General features: G+C 48.3%; 2 protein-coding genes across 2 annotated transcripts in view; one reads left to right on the top strand and one right to left on the bottom strand.

Annotated features, from left to right (window-relative positions):
* The window catches only part of TSPAN32 (tetraspanin 32), a 30,780-nt gene extending 28,734 nt beyond the window's left edge, over positions 1–2,046 (bottom strand). The window contains exon 1 of the mRNA XM_051804052.1: positions 1,981–2,046. Coding sequence (XP_051660012.1) covers positions 1,981–2,046 — 66 coding nt within the window. The remainder of the gene's footprint in view (positions 1–1,980) is intronic.
* Positions 2,047–9,804: 7,758 nt separating this feature from the next.
* Positions 9,805–11,149, top strand: ASCL2 (achaete-scute family bHLH transcription factor 2). The gene is made up of 2 exons (XM_051804045.1): positions 9,805–10,334; positions 10,437–11,149. The coding sequence occupies exon 1, from the start codon at positions 9,805–9,807 to the stop codon at positions 10,321–10,323; it is 519 nt and encodes a 172-aa protein (XP_051660005.1). The 3' UTR covers positions 10,324–10,334; positions 10,437–11,149.
* Positions 11,150–23,129: the final 11,980 nt, after the last annotated feature.

Raw genomic sequence — 23,129 nt, 5'->3', positions numbered from 1 at the left:
AGGAAGGGATTTACAAGGCAGCAGCTCTTGTTGGGTGCACACAAAGCTTTGAGGTGTATCTTGATGCTCCCGAGCCCTATGCAAATGCAGACAGCCTGATCATCCAGATCAGGGTACACCACATGTACCCAAAAGCGCACATAAAAGGACAAACCCCAGACACTTAAAAATACTACAGCTCTTTTTCTCTCTTGCATAATGAGTACATGTGATATTCTGCAGCCCACAGTCTCTTTGCCATTGTCTGTGGATTAAATTCCCACTACATGAAGAAACCCCAGAGGATCAATGCTCTTGCAGCACACCTGTGCAGCCCCACCCCACTTGGCAGACTACACACATGCAGTTGTGAGGGCTCCTACCTTCAAGAGTGGTTTTGGGCAGGGATGACGTTCTTTGCTTTGCTCTTTGCAATGCTAGTCCCATTGCCTGCTAATGGCTCTGTTTCCTATTGTAGAGTGCAAAGAGATGAGTCCTGTGCTGTTCTAAGTTATCTGGGCTGGCTTCTTTCTCTGCAACATGTTGCTGGCCTATCTGCTTCTGTCCCATTCCTGAAAGCACAGGTATGCCTATGGGGCAACTACTAGCACATCACCCTCCATGTTGCCCAAAGTAAGTCCAGGTGATGGAGAGGGAACATTTCTGATGGCACCTGGCTCTAGGGCAGGGCTTCTCACAGCATGACTGGTGGCAGAGGCACAGTTAAAAACAGCTCCAAATTTAGTGTACTGAACCTGTAAAATACAAAATGCAAGCCCACTCCTAGCTCCTAAGATAAGACTTCATCTTTTTGTGCCTTTACAATAAAAGGCAGCTATACCTGTGCCAAATGTGACAGTGTGATGTCACCATAATCCCCTCTGTGTGACATTTTATAATAGCTTTTGGAGTAGACTTACAGTTTTGGAGACTAAATACATCCAAACTGCAGCATTTTGTCCGACCTAATTTGTGGTACCTTCTGACACTTCATACTATACATTACTGCATATCTTGACCCACACCTAGCAAAATGCTAAGTGCAACACCAGTTAGCTCAGATTTCTGAGAAACAGCAGTCTAAGTCTTAAAGGCTATACTTAATGCTTGCTACCAATACTCCTTTGATTTCTTCCAAATGACATATATTCTTATTTGGAAGACAGAACAACCTTACAGCCGCTGCAGCCAACAGTCTTGGAATACTGAAATTTGGACAAACTATGAATTTCATGTGTGGGCCAAAATAAGATACTACCTTTTAATTACACTCTCTCCAAGCCACCAACCCTCTTTGAACTAAATACAGATTAGCAGTAGTAGCAGTAGTAATAGAAGTAGTAGTAGTAGTAGTATTAAGCTGGTAAGTTTCGATGAAGTGAAAAGGCAACAAGAACACACAAGTCAAAAACATCCAGGAGAAATGTTCTCCACTTTCCACCATTTCCCATCAGCTCTAACTGCACATGTCAAGAAACTCCCGTTGAATTTGCTTCAAAAGCTGATAAAAAGAATCCCTAGAATTGCTTTTGCTTTGCGGTGCTGATCCACAGGTCTCTCACACACACTTCCATCAAAGCCTTGCAGTTTCCTCACTGACTCCACCTGTAGCCAACCACCCTCTCAGCAACTAGTATGACTGCAGCAGGTCCATCTGCCCTCTTTTGCTCCAAGGAGACAGGAGAAAAATCTTTTTGCTGAAAACCACCCATTCTGCCAGCAGGGACCTTTCCTTTCTCTTTTGAGGCAGCTGCTGAGTTGTGAAAGACCTGCAGTGGTGTGACAGCCCTGAGAAACCAGAAGTCTATCAGTGGAGGGGGGGCAATGCTGGTGGCCAGCGATAACCACCCAGGGCGCAATGATAACTCAGGCAGTTGGCTTTGCTTGCCCTCTGCCCGCGAAAAACAGAATGTGGGAAAACCTGACCCTCTCTGAGCACGGATGGGAAAGGCAACAGTTCATCTTGGTTCTGCAGAGATCCCCCCAAACCTGCCTGCTCACCATGACACAGAGGCTGGTCACCAGCAGCTGGCACTTGGTGGTCCTCATCCCGCACCTCAGTCCCATGGCAGCTTGTTCCCAGAGAGAGCTGCAGTTGGTCCCTCCAGCCCTTGATAAAGCCTGGGTTTCCACCAAGGGGAGGCATGACCACAGCGGGGCCTCTCAGGAAGCGCAGTCCCCACCACGTGCCGATGCACCTCCTCCTGCCTGATTAGTAAATCCTGTTTAGGGCAGTCACCTTCTGCACAGGCTCCCTTGGCTGCTGTCAGCTCCCACACAGTTTCTTCCCAGCTGGGAAAGAAGGAAAGACATACAGAAAAACAACTTTTCACGGAGTTTGGAGCATAGCTCCTCAAAAAAAAAATTGAAACTGTTCAATCAAGAGTCAGTATCAAAATACCCTGGGTTTGACTTTCAGTGGGATGCAGTTTTGCTTAATGAACGTTGTCAATACCTTTTTTTTTTTATAATCTGCATAAAAAGTATCTTGGGAAAAAGCTTAGGAAAGTGTTATTTAGAACAAAAAAATCCCTGTTGTTTGAAGAAGAGATCAAATCCCCCAAGCAGGTCTATGTAAGAGTCTCCTCTCTAAGTTTAAAGCCACCACATGGCAATAACCTATAGCTGAGTCTCTATTAAAACTTTTATTTGCAGACAAGGAAATAAACCATCTTTGGTAGTATTTTATTCAAGAAAATGGCTATGTGCAAATATAAGTCCCTGCTCAGGAGACCCTCACTGTCCATGGACATTTTAACCCTGTCCTTTCCCCTCTCCTATCACTGAAGACTCCCCGGACCCACAGCTACAAAAAACTCAGGTGACTTCTGGTCTTCAAAACCAGCTGTCTTCTTAATGCATATTTCTCAAAAGTAAATCACAAAGAAGCCTCAAGAATAATCTGGCCAAAGTGAGCCTGAATGATGAGTGCCTTAATCATCCTTTGTTTTGGAACAAGATTAGTTTTCAAGAAAGAACAAGACCCGTTTTCACGTGGAAAACAGGTGAAATAGAATAATGAAAATTAGTTGAACTTCTCCCAGAAGTCAAAGAAAGGGGGTAAAAAAGTAAAACCATCCCACATTAGTTACTGAAGTTACAGGAAGATGACAAAGAAGCAGGAGGAGAGGAGTGAAAAAAGGAAGGAAGATGCAGTTTGTAGATCAAAGAGAAGCAAGAGAAAGTGAGTTGCACAAAGCCATGTGTGCAGGGGAAAGTATGTCATGATTTTCTGACTACATACTAGCTTTCTTGCAAAATATCTTGGTTGCAACCTCCCGAGACACCACTGAGAGCTGCCATGGCTGTTGCCAGAAACAGATGTCCCCGTGGCTTGCAGGTCCCTGCCCTAGGGGGGTGGTGTCTGATGCCCAGCAGGAGAAACTGATGTACCCCTGACCCATGTGCAGACAGAGACCTTCCATCTCTGGCCACCAGATGAAGACCAGATGAGAAAAAGCAACAGATGGACAGCAGGGAAGGAGGGCAGTGGGGAGAGGACAACAGGTTGGTGAGGTAGCTGATGCCCTGCCACCCCTGCTCGGGAGGGGTGTCCCTGACCCCTGGGGAGAGGCCAGGTGGGGAAAATGCCTTATAAAACACTGTCAGAGTTAGGACTGCATCTGAATGCAGAGCTGTGAGCACCCATCATTTGTTCTGGCACTAGGGGACAGATGGGGGTGTTGTCACTTGCATTTTCAAGGGGAGGATTCACGGGTATAAAGGCAGCAGGGCTGGTCCACAGGTGGAGTTACAGGTTAAATCTGGAAGGGTTGCAAGAAGGTATGAGAACAGTTCCGTGTTGAACACCAGCTAGGGCAGCCCAACCGCGAGCGACAGTGAGCAAGTGTGTAACTGTCTCACCTGAGCCCACACAGAGCCTGTTTCACAGCGAGGGACGGGAGAAAAACCATCAAGCCCATCTTTTTTTCCCCCTAGACCCCAGTTCCTTCCCCAATCCGAAATGCCGGCCACCAAAGCAAGACTTGTGAGAAGCCAGGTCTCACACTAGAGGTCCCCATAGGCCAGCAGAACCCCTTCCCGAAGGTTGGGATGATCGACGGGGGCTTTCTAACGGGCAGTTCCCTCCCCAGTTGAACGAAGATCTCTGTCCCTGCAGGAGCCTCGCACCTCACAGCAGGTCCACCTGAGAGGTCACCAAATCGACATCTACACCCCTTGGAAGGGCTTCTAGTCTTTCCACAAAATATGTTCTGTCTCCTTTTGTCTCCAGCCATGTACCTTCACTGATTCACAGAGCTCTGAAAGCAGAGTGTATGTGGATTTCTAATATTAAAAAAAATAACAAGAGTAAAAGGAGTTACTCTCTCACTCAAAAAGAAACCAAAAAAAAGCCAGTCCCTCACCCCCCCAAAAAACAGGAGCACCAGTAGAGCTGGGATATTAAGAGGCTGGGCTGTGATTGAGAGAGGCACATTTGGCACATGGAAGGGCACTACTGAGAGGAACACAGAGCCTGTGTGCTCTTGTGTCTTACCTGTGTGCATCAAAAAGGCAATCTGTACAATTTTCTATGGGATTAAACTTCCTCTGGGTGCCCTGTCATTGGCACACACCTGCCTCAGCAGCTCTCTGTCCAGGGAACACTGGTGAGAAGCAGGGTGTCCCCACAGCCTCATCCCAGTGGGAAGAGAGGTAGGGCTGGTGGCATGCTGGGGAACCGTCCTCGCAGTCAGCATGTGAGCTGGATGGCAGCATGGCTTTTCTGGCAAGACTCGGCCTCCTGCCTGCCCTACCAGGTTTTATCAGTTGGTCCCCTTTGCAAGAGCACAACTTATCACGCTCAAATGCTGTGTAAAAACCACAGATGACCACAGCTCCTGCCTCTGGCTTCATCCCTTATCTCTGGTTATCAGCTGGAGCATGGAAAGATGGTAGTGAAGCTGAAAATACCCCAGGGAGGACAGGTACTCTCTTCTTCTAGCCTTGTGGCAGCTTGCAGATTTCTGTTATGAAAATATATACCAGCATCCCCAGTTGCACAGGTCTCAGAAGGACATGTCACCTCACCCAGAAGGGAAGGACTGATTTAAAAAGGGGAACAAGCCAGGCCATATTTTTTGCAAAGCTATAAACCTCCAACCCTCTGCTGAGCTGGAGGAAAATGATGCCTGTGCTGTCAGAGGGATGTCCTGAAAGAGCTGGGGGATTTGATGTGTTAATACTGCATGAGGTGAACTTGGGACACTAAACACAAATGGAGGAGAAGAGGCTGAATTCACGCTAGTGCTTTCTCAATGTCCACTTTTCTGGCTCTTACTCTATTGGTGCAGGCACCAATGATGGAACAGCAACACCCCAGCCTCAGCTGCTCGAACTCTGTTGAGGCAGCAGGTAAGAGAAACTTTCCCCTTGGCTTTGGGACACTGCTACTCATGATCCTGAGAAAGGATGGGCTGGAAGCAGAAAGAGGATGTTACCCAGGAGCCCAAACTACACTCATCATCCAGGCAGGACACATCTGTGCCAGGTCCTTGCAGCTTCTCAGGAGTCTCCTCTTTTTCCAGCCTACAGCACCATTAGGAAAAATACCTCTCCTCCACAGTAGAAAACCGCTCCAAATGTGGCAGATTTACAAGTGTCAGTAGCTCAGCCCATTTGGTCCCTCAGCCACCGCCCATAACACAGCTGTATTCACCCTAAAGCTTGTTCGTAAATAAAACATGTTCATATCAAACCACACCGCAGCCATAGGAATGATGGGAAGCCAGGGAGACTGCACAGCCCCCGTCTGCCTTCCCAGACATATCACAAGGATGCATTGTAAAGGCTGCTTAGCATTCGTATAGCACATACACACAATCAAAGCTAAAAATCAACTTTTAAACCCAGGGCCATCTCTTTTCAAAAAGAGAAGGAGAGGAGAAAAGGGGGAGGTGCTGGGCTTTGCCAAGTGTCAGATACACCATACAACTCCACTGTGAATGGAAACAAGGCTGGCTGGAGGCTGCCTTGGAAGAGACAAAACCAGAGAGAAATCATAATATCTCCAAAGGACTTTTTCACTTATTATTTTCAACGTGTGTCTCTGAAATCCTCTAGCGATTCCCAGGCAATTTGAAATTATTATAGGTGAGCAAATAAAATGCCAGAAGAGTTATTAAAAATAGTTCATCAAACCACAGAAAGATTACATTGGAAAAGAGCATAAGCTGAAGACAGGGAGTTCCCTTCAAACAATAAACTCAAATGAACTTTTTTCTCCACTGAAAGTAAAAGAATTGTACTGTTAGCTCTAAATCACATCCCCCTACTCAAACTAAATTATTTTTTCTTTTCCCCATGTTATCTAATTGCAAACCATAACTGCCCAGAAGCCAGCTGTGCAGATGAAAGACCTGAAGACACAATGCGAGCCCTGCTCCATCTAGCTCTGCTCCTAAAAAAACCAGCCTGGACACAGCCCAGCCTGGCAAATGGGGACTCACCTGCTCACAAAAATATGGCTACTCAACTACCCATTGCCCTTTATTTCTGGCATTCATCCTCTCACGCCTTATTGCAACAGGACCTCTGTTGCTTTCCACCGAGGTCCATAAAGTTTTGTCAAAAACCCCTAGAAAGCTCATGTCCGCTGCCTGTAATGCAGGTACATTTGCACTGACCCAGCACCCCGTCTGCAGGTGACACACGTGACAAGTCAGGGGCAGCGCTTTGCTCTCACCTTTGGCAGATGCAAGAACTAACATGCAGCATCAGGGCTTGGAGACCCTTTATGACAGAACTCCCCTCTCTCTGAGAGTAGTTTAGCCACCTTGCAGTGTGGACAAAGCCACACGGGGCTGCAAGATGTCCACACCAACCATGCAATTATCATTTTTGCCTTACCTGCTCCAGTAGAGGAGAATTTCTTCTCCCCACTCTCTGGGGATGGGTAGCATATTGCTGGATGCCCTCTCTACCCAGATTATGATCAGGAAGTTGATTGTGAACACAGACAGTGTTTAATGATGTCTTGTTCTACTGGATCTTACATAGTCATTAACTCTATAAAGAGATTTCAAATAAGATTGCACTTCTCTGAGTACAGGATGTACCTACCTAGGTTCCTTCAGACCGTCAGGAAGCCAGCTGCACTGTTAGGAAAATGTGTAAGCAGTTGCTGTGTGTTGTGCTCAGGCCCAGACCTGATGGCCACATCTGGTTGGAAACACACATTATGATCAGCAGCCCTGAAGCCAATTTGGACCAGTCAAGTTCATCCCTGACCTGAGCGTGGAATCACTGTGGCTGGAGGCTGCACACTCTCCCTTGGGACTGGGTTTACTGATGTTTGAAGTGCGCATTATTAATGAAAAAAAATTCCCTGCAGTTATTTTTGTATGATAAAAATCCAGTTATTACTCTTGAGCATGGCTCTTTGATACAGAAGGTTTTCTCTCGAAAAGTTTCAAGGACAGCAGCTTCCCCTTTCCTGTAAAAAAGGCTTTCAGCAGAAATTAAAGACGGGGTAATTAAAGAACATTGATATTACTCCACTGCAGTAATGCCCTTACTGACTAAGCTGTGACTGACAGTGAGTGCAAGGGAAGCTCCCTTCACCATCCAAGGCAGCTTTGTGGATGCTGAAGACAAGTGCATTACATTGCCTGGGCTGAGCAAGCAGTCTGTGAACACTCACACTCACAAACATGAACACAGGCACAAGCAGCTCCCCTGCGCTGCTGGGAACCCACCAGGCAAAATGCTCCCATCTGTGCCACACACCATGGGCTGCTCCTCTCGGGTCAAATCCTTCAGAGAAGCTGGTTTTCCCAGCCTAGGTTTTCCCCCAGGCCTATAGCACGGCCAAGAATGTCTCAGAAGCCACTGAATTTGGGTGCTAAACCTTATGTGTGCTTGAGTGGGATTGCCAGAAAATTGAAGCTCTTGCATGCTCCTTACTGTCACTTCCAGGAATTTCAGCCCAGCTGCCTGTGACAGCCCAGTGGGCCTGGTTCCTTCAACCCACTGATATTGCAACAGACCCTCACGAAAAATATTTATCTTTCAACATGGTGGAGCCTTGCTGCTCCCTAAATACCCCACACAGGTACAAACGAGCCCCCTCCATGTCACATCTAAAAATCACAGATAGCTCTTTGAATTACCAGTTTTGGCTTCAAAACACCCAAGGAGAAGCACCAGAGAGGTTCAGGGTAGCCAGGGGGATATACAGACCCTTACTTTGATACCCAAATCATGCTGGCACCCATCCATGTGACGAGAGCTCTGCCATGGGCATGCATACGTCCCTGCCACCAAGTTGCTGCCAGCGACACCAGCTTTGAGCATTTTCCTGAGATGGGGTTATGGTCCCTCCACAAAAGTGAAGCAATGTAACTGAGCTGCCTCAGACATCCTTCCCCTACATGCCTCAGGGTGGAGGGAAACCTGCAGAAGACAGTTTGCGCTTCAGTTACTCTAATTAGCAGTTGATTTAACCCCTCAGTAGATGAGCACCCTCTACCTCCTGCTGATGGTCACGCCAAGGGGTCATACCAGCACCAGCTTGGCACCTGGCACAGGGGACGTGGTCGGCCCCACTGAAGCCAGTGAGAGGGTCTGCTTTAGCATCGCGTGGTTGGATCTTTTTGTTTGTTTGTTGAAGCTCAGAGTGGATGCAGCCCTTGGGCAGTGGGTTCATGTAGCCCCCCTCCAATCCACCCTGTTCATTTATCAAAACACTGTGCAAGTTATCTCTTCACATCAGCTTCCAGGACTCCAAAAGGAAGTTCTTTTTTCCTCCCCATTCAATTCAGCTATCCCAAAGCACCTTACCCTGCTGCTCTTACTGCTGGAGCTGGAAGCAAGGCTTGCTTGATGGAGAGCCAAGAGGGACTGCTTGGCATGGCAGAGGGAAGCACGGTGCAATCCCTGAGCCACAAAGGCTTTACATTTTCCTTCTCCTCTCTATGCCTTTATCCTTGAAACTCCTATTGAAGCCCAAAAAGCTGGCCTGCAGAGAACAGCCTTGGTAAGATGAGTCACACCACTGCTATAAATTTTTGTTATTATACTTTTTCGGTGGATCTAACAAAGCAGAGCCTCTTTGCCTCTGTCCGACAAACGCCGACCGGCAGCTGGGTGCCGGCACTCTCCGCTCCGCAGGGAAAACCCTGAGTCACCTGCAAGGTTCCCGGTTTTGGGAGGGAGAAGGTTGGTGGCACATTTGAAGGGACAGGACCTGGGCTTCCACCTCGAGGGGAGCAGGGGGAATCCCGGCTGCTCGTGCGTGTCCGCTCCGGTGTGCGGAGAAGGCGGGGGGGGGGGGGGGGGGAGGAGAACCCCTCCCCCGACCAATAATAATAAAAACTAAATTAAAAATAAATTATTAAAACTTACGAGGGCAGGGGCGGCGATTTGAAGGAGAAGTTGCAGCGGGGGTCTGGGGGTGGTGGCAGGGAGCGCACCCCAAGGGGCAGGGGCAGGGCCGGGGCAGGGCCGGGGCAGGATGCGGGGGGGGGGGAGCTGTGCCGGGGCCGGCGGCGCCACGCGCCGGGCGCGCGCGGGGGCGGGGGCGCGCGCGGGGGAGGGCGCGGGCGGGGGCGCGGCGGCGGCGGGCGCGCGTGGCGGGGCGTGCGCGGCGCGTGCGGCCGGCGGGGGCTCGCGGCGCGTTGATAAGGGGCCGCCCGACGGCGGGACCCGCCGCAGAGGCGCCGAGCGGCGGCGGGAGAGCACGGGGGGCATGGGAGCGAACCCCCGCTCCGCGCTGCCCACCCCCGCTTCCTGCTTCCCACTTTAAATTTAGTTTTCGGGGGGGGGGGGTTATTTAATTTTTTTTTTTCTTTTTTTTTCCCCGGCCGCCGCCGTGGCCACCCGGCGATGAACGGCGGGGCTCTGCCGCCGCTGCCCCCCGCCGCCCCCCGCGGCCGCCGGCGTCCCGCCTCCCCCGAGCTGCTGCGCTGCAAGCGCCGCCTGGCCTTCGCCGCCCTGCCGGGCACCGGGGCGGCGGCGGCGGCCGCCGTGGCCCGTCGGAACGAGCGGGAGCGGAACCGCGTGCGGCTCGTCAACCTGGGCTTCGCCGCCCTCCGCCAGCACGTCCCGCACGGCGCCGCCAGCAAGAAGATGAGCAAGGTGGAGACCCTCCGCTCCGCCGTCGAGTACATCCGCGCCCTGCAGCGGCTCCTCGACGAGCACGACGCCGCCGCCTCTTTCCCCGACGGCCGCGGGCGGGTGGCCGTCGGGGAAGTCGGCGGCGGCGGCTACTCCTCCGCTTCGCCCTCCTTCGCCTCCTCCGTGCCCGGCTCGCCCTGCTCCTCCGAGGAGAGCGGCTACGACGCGGCGCTCAGCCCTGAGGAGCGGGAGCTGCTGGACTTCACCAGCTGGCTGGGGAGCTACTGACCCGGCGGGAGGTGAGGGGGCAGCCGGAGGGGAGGGGGGGCCGCTTTACCGCCCCGGCGCTCGGGGGAGCGGGGCACGGACCCACCCGGGGCTCTCCTCACATCTCTCCGCAGCCGCGCTCAGCCTGCAGCACCTCGGCGCCCGCATCATCCCCCTTGGAAGTACTGACCTCCTCCCCGGCGGGACCCCGCTGGCTGCTTTTCTCGCCGGGTTCACCCGTCGTCTTCGGGTCGTGGAAAGTGCAATGATGTAACTCACTTCGGGGCCCCCGCTCCCTGCGCCGGGACAGCGTCTCCGCCTGCCCGCCGGCAGCTGCCGACCGATGGAGAGGATGCCCGAGCGAACCCGCTTCTCTCCCGCCGCTACTCTCTGGTGTTGCTTTGGAGGGGTGGAAAGGAAAAAAATCAAAAACACTTGATGCTTCCTTGTTTCTGGAGGGGGAGGGAATTTTTTATCATGTCAGATTCTATTTTATATGTAACTTGAACTGCCTGTGGGAACACTGGTGTATGAAGACTTATTTTTGTACAAAAAACCTTAGAGAAAAGGGTTGAAAAGATGGTTTTATTTTTAGCAAGTCCTATTCACTTGTTCTTGAACACTGCCAGCTAGAATGTTTTGGGAACATACATGGTGTAGGTAAAAAGGTGTTTGTTTGGGTTTTTTATTATTATTATTCTCTCCAAACACTTCAGTAAAAGACTGCAAAGTTGTGTTTCAACGTGGTGTCTGAGTTTGCCTGGTGTGAAGGTCCACTTCTCTGAAAACTGAAGTTTTTTTAAAAAAAACGTATTGAAGGCATTTTTGTATGCACTTGCTAGGATTTCTTAAGTTGTATATATGCAGTTTTTAAGAGAGTATCATATTTTATGTAAATTGACTTTATAAATAAAAATCTATTTATAAATGGCTTCAGGGCTGTAAGATATATGTATTTGCCAGAAATGCCCAAGGTAACTTAACTGTTGCCTGAAGGGGTGGGAGAGGAAAATAATGAGCGACAGAGCAAAGAGGAAGTTCTCCTGGACCAGATTTCATGTGCAGAAGGGAATAAGCAGCAGCATAACAATCTCCAGGCTTGCCTTTTTTTTTCCCCCGTTCAAGTTTTATGCACTCAGCACTTGGAGCAAGTACTGCAGAGATGATGTATGGGAAGCTGCAGATGTGTGTAGGAGACAAGGCAGGTTCAGAGCTGATAACTCCTTTCCTGAGCATGGAGAAGGTGCTGCTGCAGTAGGCTGTGTTGCCCTTGCCTACAGTGATGGGAATGTCATGGGAAGGTAAAGAGGAAATGGGTATCTGAAGTTTGTCGTGGCAGCTACTCTCAAGAGGTAGGTTGGGGTGCCTTTATTCAGGGGAGCAGCATCTTCGAGAACACTGTTGTCATTCAAAAACCACACATAACCAACAGTGTTCCACTCTGTCCTACTCTAAGTTCAACTGCATGTACATATTCTTTATCTAAAGGCAACAAGCAAATGTGAATTGCTCCTTGGAAACTATTGTCAGAGACTCGTAAGCTCTGTCCATTACTTTTGGGCTCACACTGAAGATCTGGTGAGCCAGAAGTAAGACTGTGTGTCTTTAAGGTAATACTGCTGTGAAACAAAACACAGTGAAAACTATGGCAGACCTGTTAATTCCCTTAAATAGCTCTAGTGAATGTTAGGAGTTGAATGGAGCAAAATGGGCTGGCCTGTAGAATATGCTGAACGAACACAAAGCAGAAAGGGTTATTAAAATTGACCTACTTTACAGGACTCTATGTATAATCTCTGCTGCCTCAGTACTGGGAAGGTAGAACTTTTCAGAACTATCACGTAGCAGTCCCACATTCAGTAATTGCAGTGGATGCTCTGTAATCCAGATCTGTAAGAGTATTCCACACACATGATTCCATTCGAAGAGGAAAAAAAAAATCTCCAAAATAAGCCATGGGAAAATGAAGACTCTAACAGCAGGTATCATTTAGGATACTGGAATCAAGAGCAATAGTTATTGTGCTTCAAGTTCATTCCCTAATCAAAGTTGCTCTAATAAACAGTCCCTTTAAAAGGCACAGGGAATTCAAGTGCTTAATAAATTGCTTGCAAAGGTTTTATCCTTTATGGTTCTTCAACAGTCCCAGAAGTAGGAATGAGAGCTGTGAGCTGACTTGGGCATTTAGTGATCAACTGGCTTGGCAGCAGCAGGTGGGGCTGGTGGAGTGAGGGAGTAATGTGGTACCTTTCCCCAGGGTGGGTTTAGGGGCTTTATCCTCACGGATGATCTCCAGAAAATCAGTCAGGCATAAACCCTTGCAGATTCCTACATACTCATTCTCAGTCTGAAAGAACAGCATGTCATCTTTTCCAAACAGTTTAGAAGTTGGGACTGCTGCATTGATCTGCACAAGTGTCCCACTATGGCAGAATGCATTTGTTTAAAGCACGTTACTACTGCTTGGCAGGGTGTTTGTTTTCCTTCTGTAGGAGCACCGATCATTTTAGTATTCCCAAAAGCAATATTTGGCTTTCAGTCAAGTAACTCCCAGCATTGTTACCACGTTCATCTGATCACCCAAGATACTGTTGCAACAACATTGAAGCAGCATCAACTGTAACTGTATTGGCAAGATATTAGCTGTAAGCAGTTTTCACTTAAGCAATATTAATAATAGTGGGGGGAAAGGAGCTTAGTCAGCATCACAAGTTACCTTAATGCTGTCAGACGGTGTTTTAGTAGAAACTAAATGGGAAAATCAGGAATGTATGATTTGCTTTAAAAAAACCTCACACTGGTCATAAATCTTCCAAAGAGCTGAGGTGAAAGAAGGTGCAGTGAGAAGGATGTCTGCCTGTATGTCCTGTGTGATGGACAGAGGGACTCCTTTTCCCAGCCGTGGTCATGGTGACAAGTCTCTAGCAGATCCTCGGACCAAGCTGCTACACCAGAGAGAAGAGTATTGAATCATTCCACCCTTTTAAGAGAAAGCATTAGGGAGGATACAAGATAGGTTCTTTAGCAGTTGCAGAGATAGCAGGTACCTTCAGCCAGCCCAGCTCAACTCCTCTTCAGTGGAAGAAGACTGCATGGACCCTGTTGAGAAGACTTCTGACCCTAAAAACTCACACCTCGACCTCTGCTCCGTTTATGCAAAATGGTGCCAGTGCAAAGACTTGAAGATGAAAGCCCTTTGACCGTGAGAGTCATCTGTCAGCAGCAAGAGTAACAGCAGACTTTTCTTCTCAGCCAGGTGCTTTCCCCACCTGGAGAAGCCACCTACATGTGATGATGAGACCCTCAGTGTTTGGGTTAGCTGCCATCAACCAAGAGCTGCCTTGAGGGCTTCCAGGAAGCCTAAACTGCTACCCAGAATGCTTGTGGCAGGGATGGGGAATGCCTCTGATGAACATATCATTTCTCTTTAGATGTATAATGAGAAACTCAGTGCCTAAAATGGAAACTCCATCTCCCCAGAAAGACACAAACCGAGCCCTAGGGTACAGGGCTGCAGGAGGCTCAGTCAGATGCAGGCAGAAGTAGTATGCTGAGGAATTCTGAGAGTTAAGCCAAACAAAAGGGTGAGGACACCAGGACCTCTCATACCTACATCCCACCAATGGGTTCCCATTTTCCTAAGCAGCATTTCACAGGTCACGGACATGTCTAATGAAGCAGAAATAAGTTGCAGGATGGTGTCAGGATTAGCTGCCCCCACCCCCAGGCTGAAAGAACCTTTCAAATTTCAAGCAGTGTCCCCTCCTTGGCATATTTTTTTTGTTGCTCAGACTGAAGCTTTTCTTGTTACCTAAAGCACATAAGTCTCAGCACATGATAAAAATATTTCTATGCATTATTGCCCAGTACTGTTTAAATGATGATGTCACCCTTAATGGGCAACCTCAGGTTCAGTTCCACGGCTACACTCCTTCCAAAATTTCTTCACATGCTATTAAAAATAATCTTGAAGGAAAGGCCTATGCAGCCTGCTTGAAGGCTTGTGCACCACAGAGAAGACCTAGGAAGCAGGCAGGAGGGTGCCCTGCACCATCTCCACGGCAGGATGGCATTGCTGGTCCTCCTTGCAGGAAGAGTGGCTTCAGCAGAACACCAGCACCACAGGACCCTCCAGGAAAGCCCAAGGGAAAAGGGCTTTCTCCTGTTTCTACCACCACAAGGTATCACCAGCAAATACCTGCTTTACCACAGACTGTCCTGCAGAGAATAGTCCACGGTTGGTTTAAATGTATAACAACTCACTTTTGCATGAACACCTCATAAAGATCTCGTTAGGGACCAATCAGGGCAGGCAGCGAGGCGAGCTCCAGCAGATCAACTTGCTGCTGCCTCTCCTCCCGTCTGCAAGGAGCAGCTGCCAAGAAGATACTTGTCCTGCCAGCCTTTGGTGTGCGTACCAAGGCTTTTTGCCTGCCACAGTTTGTGGGCAGACGGCTGTGTGCCGAGACTAGTCCCGAGGTCATTTCACTCTTTTCATGCAGGTCACAGAATAGCTGGCTAACAGCAACAATTTTCAGTCATTTCTTATCTGGATTGGATGTGGGCCAGGAGCCTGGGAGGGTGTGCAGTTAAGAGTGAAAGACAGCCCCTTGCACAGTTGACGGCAAACAGAGCTGGCCTGGCTTTGCCCGGTTTGGTCATTGGCCAACAAGGGTTCGATCAACAGAGCATTAGCCAAAGGCATACCTGGGAGTAATGGGACTAACAATATTAAAGCAGCACCAGCTGTAATCACAAATTAATGTCACACCCATAAGAGGCTACTGGACAATATAAAAAATGAGTTAGAATTCCAGGGACACCATGAACCCCCAGTTCCTTTTGAGCTTTGTGTACACCCTGGCACACATGAACAGAGGAGCTCTGCCAGGTGCTTTCAGAGCACCCTTGGGAGCTCATCACAGGTCTTTTCAAGCCAGTCTCCAGGACTTGCTCTTTGGAGAAAAGAATGGATGCTCCTGTAGCCGAACCCGAGGACATGGGGGGGGGGTGGTGGTGTGTGTACATTTAGGGGTGTTCAGTCTTTTTATTATATCCAACTACTTTCTTCCACCCATTATTTTCCCATATTAGAGATCTACTCAGAATGATGGTAAAGCTAGTTAGTATAAGAGCGAGAGAGGTGGCATAGTTAAGGCACTTCCCAATAAGAGGGGCTGGTTTGCACCTCTGCTGTTACCATCATCAAGACAGGAAGACTGAAGGGGAGCATCAGCATCCTGAGCTTAGGGAAAGTATTACAAAAAGATCAGAGACTGAGATTTCTGCTATGTTTTAAATTGACAGTCTCTCTTGTTTTTGAGAGCCTATAATCAGACAGAGATCACTGTTCAGATAAGGATGACTAAATCCTCATTTTCTGCAGAGTACTGCCTGCCCCCTTACTCCTGTTGTCACCTCTCTTTTGTCCCAAGGCACAACAAGGTGGCAAAAGAATAAATCAGTTGAACCCCACAAGTCCTATCATGGTTGTGCTACATACAGGTAAGGCAGGAGGGAGATCCTCAGAGAAACCCCAGCCAGATGGTAGACTCCAACACCAGCATCCACATATGATGAGAAGGAAAAACCCAAGACAAGACAGACATTTATTATCTGCCCAAGTTATCAGTGTTGTTGTACAAGAGATGAGAAATAAACAGTCATGTACAGAAACATAGAAAATAAAAGGAGAAGTAAGTGTAAGAAAGTGGTCAGCAGTGGAAAGCATAGTGCTTTCCACTTCTTGCTGAGCAAGAAGCACAGAGAAATGACTTCAAGTCTGTGACACTCCCACCCCCCTCTATAAATGTTTTTGTTTATGGGTAGGTGTTAATAACATCAGAGGTATAAACATCAGAAAAGGAGAAACTTGTGGTAAAGCAATTGTTTGGCTGCAGGGACCAGGGCAGTGCTTCAGGCTTTGACCTGTGAGCATCCACCTTGCTGCTGGAGAAGCCTCAGTTCTCTCCTTTCATCTCCTGGCCTCAGCCCCAGCACTTAAAGCCTGCAGTGGAACACTTACCCAGTCGCCAGACCCGGTAAGTTGTGCTTGCTTTTTAAGTTGTTTGGTTTTTTGGTTTTGTTGTTTTTTTAAAGGGAAGAAAAACCAACAAAGAGGCATGATAGCCCCAAGGGGAATTTTCTGTTAAAGTCACTGCCAAAAGAATGACCAATTTGTAAGTGAAATGTTGACACTTTTATAACGCAGCAAATATCTTTGCCTTGAGTGAAGTACTTAAAGATTTTTTTGTAAAAAAGATGAATTTTGTCAGGATGTTAAACACTAGTAGGAAGTGTTGCAATACTGTAACACATTTTCCCTTTCACTCTGTTTCCCACATACAATTCCTTCAAGGCTCCACAAAGGAGCCACAGTCACTTTAGCAGAACCATACACAGAAAGAGCAGGTGAAACCCCCTGGGTAAACAAAAATCTAGCTTAGAAGTATTAGTAAATACCATCATTCTCTTATCAGCAGAGTACCTGCAAAGCCCTCTGCACAGACTCCCACATCCCTGGCACAAGCCTACCCTCACCATGGGCATGCTTATATGGAAAGGGAAGCCAAATGGTGTCAGTAGAAGCAGCTGGTCCCCTTGGTAAAGCACCTGCATGTGACTCTGTGCTGAGGGTGCTTCTGTGTCTTCTACTTCTCCTCACCCAGGGGATACCTGGCACCTGAGCAAAGTGGGCAATGGGGATGGTGAGATGGTGCTTTAAGCAGCTTGAAGTTTGCAGCACACACTGGCTTTGTGTCTGATTTGAATGGAGGCAAGGATGGGGACCAGGTCTGGGTGCACCAGGTACAGCTCTGCGCCATCTCCTTGCCTTATTCCTGTGAAGGCCCCCTCCAGCAGCCTGCATGCCTGTCCCACAGGCTGCATCCCTGAACGCTGCATGGACCTGGAGTGCTGCTGAGATAGTTTATACCCTTTGGTCTTTGGTCTTGCTAGAGGACAGCCAGTAAAGAAAGGTGAGAACAGAGAGGCTTTTGAAGTGGGGAGACCACAAAGCTCATTTAGGATGCATACACCACCAAAAAAACCCCAACCACCAGACAGTAATAACTTCAAAACAGTGCTGACTGAAGTTGAAAACAGTGATGTACTGGCAGAAAAACTAGTGCCTAAGCCAAGTTCAGACGTGGTGTAAGCTGAATTTGACTGTTTATGATGCTGAAGAGAGCTAATGGTTGCCGGCAGGCAAGTCTTGCTGTTAACAAGAAGCACACAGTTTGCTAAAAGGACCTCTGGGCACTCTTTCAGGCCTAGGAGAAATCATAACCAACCCTCTCTCTGCTGGAGAAACCAACGGCAGTGCCATGTCTTGCACATCCCATGGTTGGGCCTTTGGTGGGATCTGGGATATAGGACATGAACTGCACTTGGTGTGCACATTGCAGGAATCATCCAGGGAAGGAGCAGAGAGCTGGAAAAGGCACACAGGAAGTGGGCTTCTGGGGCTGCTGGGGACACAGACTAGGGCAGGAGGCCAGACAGGCTGCCTGCAACTTGTTTTCTTCTCCTGCATTCGGGGAGACAGGATTTGGGGCCATTCCTTGTGAGTAAACTGAACAGCCACCCACACTGTGCTGCTGCCTTCCTGTCCCAGCTTCTCACCACTGTCAGTCTTGACCTGGTAAAGTAGCATCATCAGTGCATCACTGCCTCATTGCATCCTTGTATGGAATAAAATATCCAGGACTTGCAGCTGCTCTCTCCAGCCACTGCAGAGGGCACTTGGGACAGAGACAGCGAGGAGCAGCTTAGGTATCAGCTTAGGTATCACCGAAGGTGCTCAGTGTAGGCTACTTCACCCTGCTAGAAAGCCAGGCTGCGTGACTGGATGAGCCTTGGCTCAGGAGCAAGCTTCTGCATGGTCAGGTCACAGATTGTGATGCATGGTGGCTTGAATACAAGCAATTTAACAGCTGTGTAGCTCTCTTCTAGCAAATTGTTATCATCCAGAAAAGTTAAGTGCAAAGTGTATTTCTTGTGTTAATTTATTTGTGCCCATTTAGATTTGTTTTGTTCTCTTTTAGTAAGAGAAGTGAGTTGAGATTTCTGTTGTGGAGTTAAAATAATTCACTTGAAGCATAGCTTGTTAGTGCACGACAAAGTAAGTTACAAATTTCCAACCAGTTCTGAGCCGAGCATTGTAGAAGCTATTATTTTGTCAGAGCTGGTGAAGTTATTTATTGAAGATAAACTAAGTGGAGAATTTGTTTCTGCTTTCTTTCCCCTGATAATTTATTGTCTGGATTGAGAGTTTTTTCCATATAACTTTTTTTTTTCAGTAAAAAGCAGATGCAGTTAATAAGAAGGATTATAGAAATGCACCATTTGCGCTACAAAATGGTCCATTTTGGAGTTGTTGAATGGAATGACTTTTCATTCCAAAATGTTGAACATTTTATTGAGATTGCCAGGGTTCTTCATGGTCAAAATGTACAGCAGATAATTTACTGAAGTAGAGACTCCACTTTTGGTCAACCTGGTTTAAAATGTCACTTTTTCTGGAAACTTTGAGGCACCTCTGAATTATAGATACATCAAAGTACAGTGATGACATTTGAGCTACCAGAAAAATTCTGAGCTCTGCTTCTATCCTAACAAAATGCTAGCAAGTCTGTGTGAGAAAAAGTGGTCAGCTGAAAAAAAGCAGGTTGGAAGAAATAACTCCTGGGGGCATCTGTAAAGGTATGGATTTGTGGGACAGCTTGCCCCCAAAGTCCTCCAGCCATGGGGGTTGCCTTGATTCTCCTACTTTATGGTCCTAAAGCATCTCAGAGGGCAGGATCTGTAAGGTATTAACAGCCCTGAGCACTCTGCCTAAGATTCAGCACTGCCATAGGATTTGCAGCACACAGCTTGGGGACCAGAAAAGTGCTGAAACACAGACACCATGGCTTATGTGTAAGGAAGGCTTCTCCTCACAGAGTCCCCCACAAGCCCATTTTTCTCCACTGCCTTTGGCCTTCCCCTCCCCACCTCCACTCAAAATTAACTTTGCATCATATATCACCCCACTTTCTTTCTGAGTGCTTTCACCATAGGAGAAAGCTGGAAGTGGGAGGTGAAGCATGAGGAGCAAAAGAAAAAAAGAAAATGGAAAATACGGAAGAAAGTGAGAGGCTGAAGAGGGAGAGGGGGAGAGGAGAGGAAGGGCTTGAAAGGGCTGGTGAGGGACAGGAGTAGAGTGGCCTCCGGGCTGCCTCACATTGTGCCTGGCTCTATCCATCTAAATAAAGGGACCATCCTGACTTGTGTCCCAGCTGGTAGAGGTTTTGTTGCCTTTCGGGTTTTGGTGTCATCCCCGCCCCCTTCTCTCTTCCCTTCCCTCCCCTTCCCTCCCCTTTCCTTCCCTCCCTACTTCTATCCAGACTGCATCAAAGTGTTCCCATCTCCATCTCCTCCAGCCTTTCCACTGCCTCCCTGGAGGCACAATGTTACCTTCTGTCACCACCACCCAGATGACCTTTTCTACCTTCTTATCCCCATTTATCCCTGAGCCCCCGGGTAAATAAAGCTTGGGGCAAGGGGAGGGTGGAAGCTGGGAATCAGAATGCTGGCCCTGGGGCAGGTGCTTCCTTTTGCAGCCCCACAAGCCCCACCGAGGCAGGAGTGACACCAGGGGAATGAGCATGGGAAAGTTATCAGGGGGTGGCATGTGTGCCAGAGAGGATCAGCCTGGCCAGCATCCCATAGTGAAGTGGAGATGCAGAGAGCTTTTGCAGATTTTGCCCCAAAGGAGAGTGCATCCCCTTTTCCACCTCATATAGATGTTCATGGCAGCTGGCCCTGTAGGAGGGGACAGAGCCAGGCTTGGCTTGGAGTAGCCAAGGGCACTTGCACATGGGTGCATGAGCCTTTGAGAAGCAAATGGCCACGTCCAACCACAGCCTGCACCGGGGATGTTGGCTAGGGGAGAAAACACCCATTCACTGGTCTGGGTGCAGCAAGAGCCTACTTACACCTCACTCTAGTATGCCTGGGGGCTGCTCACTTTTCTCCTGGCTTTTCCCTCCCCTGCACATTTCCCTTTGGTTCCTGCTGGTTTATCCATCTTTATTAGTCTCCATTCACTTTGGCAGAGCTCAGTCATCTACCAAGGCTGTGGCCCTGCAATGGGGGCTTGGCCTCTGCTGAGTGCAGGGGATGGTGGTGCTGTGGGGTCTCTTCAGTGAGCACCATAAGCAGTCCCACTACTCTTCTTTTTCTTCCCCAGGTCACTGGAAGAACAACCCCCTGCCCTGCCAGCCCCTTGCTTCCCTGCAGGCAGACGGGCAGTGAGGCAGCACAGGAGTCCTTGCTTTCCCACTTACCAGGCAGGGATGCATCTGTCCATGGAAAGCTGAAGCAGCAGTAGGACTGGTGGCACGGCTTTGGACAGGGTGAGGAAGGTGGTCACATTCACAAATGTTTCTAATGGGGTTATTTTCCTCTCGAGAGCAAGCACCTGTCACACTGCGCTGTCCTTGAATATAACTTTTGAAGCCATTGAAGGTGTTTAGAAATGTTGTCCTGTGCCTATTGTAGCTGTGCTAGAGGAGCAAGAGGGCCGTGGCTCTGATCCGCTCACCGCTGCTGAGGCAGCATGCCTAAGGCTACAGCTGTGTGTTAAATGGAACCAGCCTTTTCCTCTAGGATGCTTAACAGGCATCAAGACCTCCAACAGAAGGAAAACACCTGTGCCCTGAAGTTTTTACAGTGAGATTTTCTTTTAGAAAACCATGTGCAGCTCTCTGCTCTGAGTCCCGTATTTCCCAGCCCTCACAAACACACAGAGGCATGATACAGCACTTTAGCTATGAAATCCCAGTAAAAGCCTTTTTTCTTCATGTTTGATGCTTTCAGGCCTTGACATTCAAGTGGACACGACTGTGCCGAGCTCAGCTCCAGCTGTGCACACTGACTGCCCAGGAAAGCAGGGCCAGGGTGGACACAAGAACACCCCCTGTCCCCCAGAGCATAGTGGGCTCAGGTAGCTCTGCCTGGCTGAGCAGCTGGCTCATGTTACTTCACCACCTTTATTTGTAAAAGGAGAGCTCAGATCCACACCGTGCCCCAGACTGTCCGAAATGGAGAATTCTCCACCTCAAAGTCCTAGTCTCCATGTGTTTCAGATCCTATTTTGGCAGCCCAAGGTGATACAGTCAGATCTTAAATTAGCCTCTCATAATCTAAATTGAATTTAGACCCAGAAAATCCCCAGCTTTCAGATGTTTCTGGTTACACAATAACCCTGGCTCTTCTTCTCAGAGGAGTGAAATGGCAGGATTTTGAAATTCCTTGTTGGTTCATGTTTGCATATAAATGCTGATTTTATCTTTTCTGTACACAAGGTAAACACAAAGCTGTTTAACAATAATGTTGCCGTTGAAACATGCATCCAGGATGGCAAAACAACCCTGACTTAGAGATGTTTCCAGACCCAAGGACCATGCCTGCCTTCACAAAAGGAAGCTACCCGCTCCGAGATGCCCAGCCCACCCTCATCCCTGTTTATGCAGATCAACAGGCAGGTTTCATTAGGCAGCAGTAAGATCCAGAAGTAAAAGTCGGGTGGTGATGACAAAAGATGTCGATTCCCCCAGGCTGCCTAAGCCAGTGAACAAGCTTAAGTGCAGGTTCTCAGTGGAGCTGAATTTTTCTGTAGACTACCAGGAGCTGTGGACCTTGCTGTAAGCTTCCAGGCCCACTGCAACTGAACAATGATGGCACGCACTTTAACTGGGACTTATATCTCCTACAATGCTGGCCTACACAGGGAATGCAATTCAGATTAAAATAAACTTTTAAAGTAATGTAGCTATCCATGATTAACTCTCTGGGGAAAACTCTTACGTTAAAAGATGGTCTTTGTGAAAGAACTAAATGCAGTCATGGCCAGGAGCAGAGAAAGGAAGACATGCCAGTGGGAGGAGATAGCTGTCATAGAGTAAGTTAATTCAGCGTAATTCCTGTTTTACAGAGCCCAGCTGTAGGAATCAGAGGTGGCTATACTTAAGACAACAACCCTGTCCACAAAGCTCGACAGCCTTATTTAAGGAAAGCATAATGTAAAATCAAACAAAAGCAGGTTTTCATATGATTTCTTCTTTGTCAGTAGATGTTGCAGAAACTCCATTTGAAAATCAACAGCCTCTGGTGAAAGAGGCGCTCCTGGGTGTAGTGGGAGAGGTTAAAAATCCAGCTCAAATATCTCCTTTCAGCCATCTAGGAGTGTGGTATCTACCTTAAGTTAGTCATTTGACTAGTCATCTACTTTAGCAGCCCACGAAGACAGAGGCATTTTCTGAGAGCAATTCATTCTTCTTACTGTAGGATGACTACTTGACATGGGATCAACTGCCCCTGGGTGATGCCTGACTCTCCCAACATCCATGGGTCTGTGGTGAGTAGATGCGTCAGTCGCAGCCAGCTTTAGGTGGTCACAGCTAGAAGGGTTGCCTCTTGCCCTATATACCTGAGTGATCATGAAGGCTGAAGCACTTCCCCCCATCCAAGAAGTCAGCTCTGAAATAATACCTATTCATCCAAAATTTCACTGAAGTCCAAGTTGCTGTAGCTTCCAGTGGCCTTTGCATTGTGTCTGTACTATCTGAGGCACTATCAGAGAAGGACCCCACTTCATTGCTGGTGGTCACCATACCTGATCTACAACATGGGTCAGACTGAAAAAGCGCACAGCCCTGTACACTGGACATCAGCCCTTCATCTTTCAATTACACTAAATGCATCCAGCAAACGCTGGGTGATATGTTTTTCATGTCCTAGCAGTCATACAAGTTTCAAATGCTATTGCTTTTGACATCGCAAGA

This window comes from Manacus candei, unplaced genomic scaffold (assembly GCF_025592945.1).
Source record: "Manacus candei isolate 608988 ecotype Guabito, Panama unplaced genomic scaffold, ASM2559294v1 h1tg000060l, whole genome shotgun sequence".
In the NCBI taxonomy this organism is placed as follows: domain Eukaryota; kingdom Metazoa; phylum Chordata; class Aves; order Passeriformes; family Pipridae; genus Manacus; species Manacus candei.
Note: the sequence above shows the minus strand (reverse complement) of the source record. Positions and strands in the feature narration are given on the sequence as shown.

Excerpts from the sequence above, each read along its gene's own strand:
- ASCL2 (XM_051804045.1), top strand. The coding sequence starts at position 9,805 with ATGAACGGCGGGGCTCTGCCGCCGCTGCCCCCCGCCGCCCCCCGCGGC.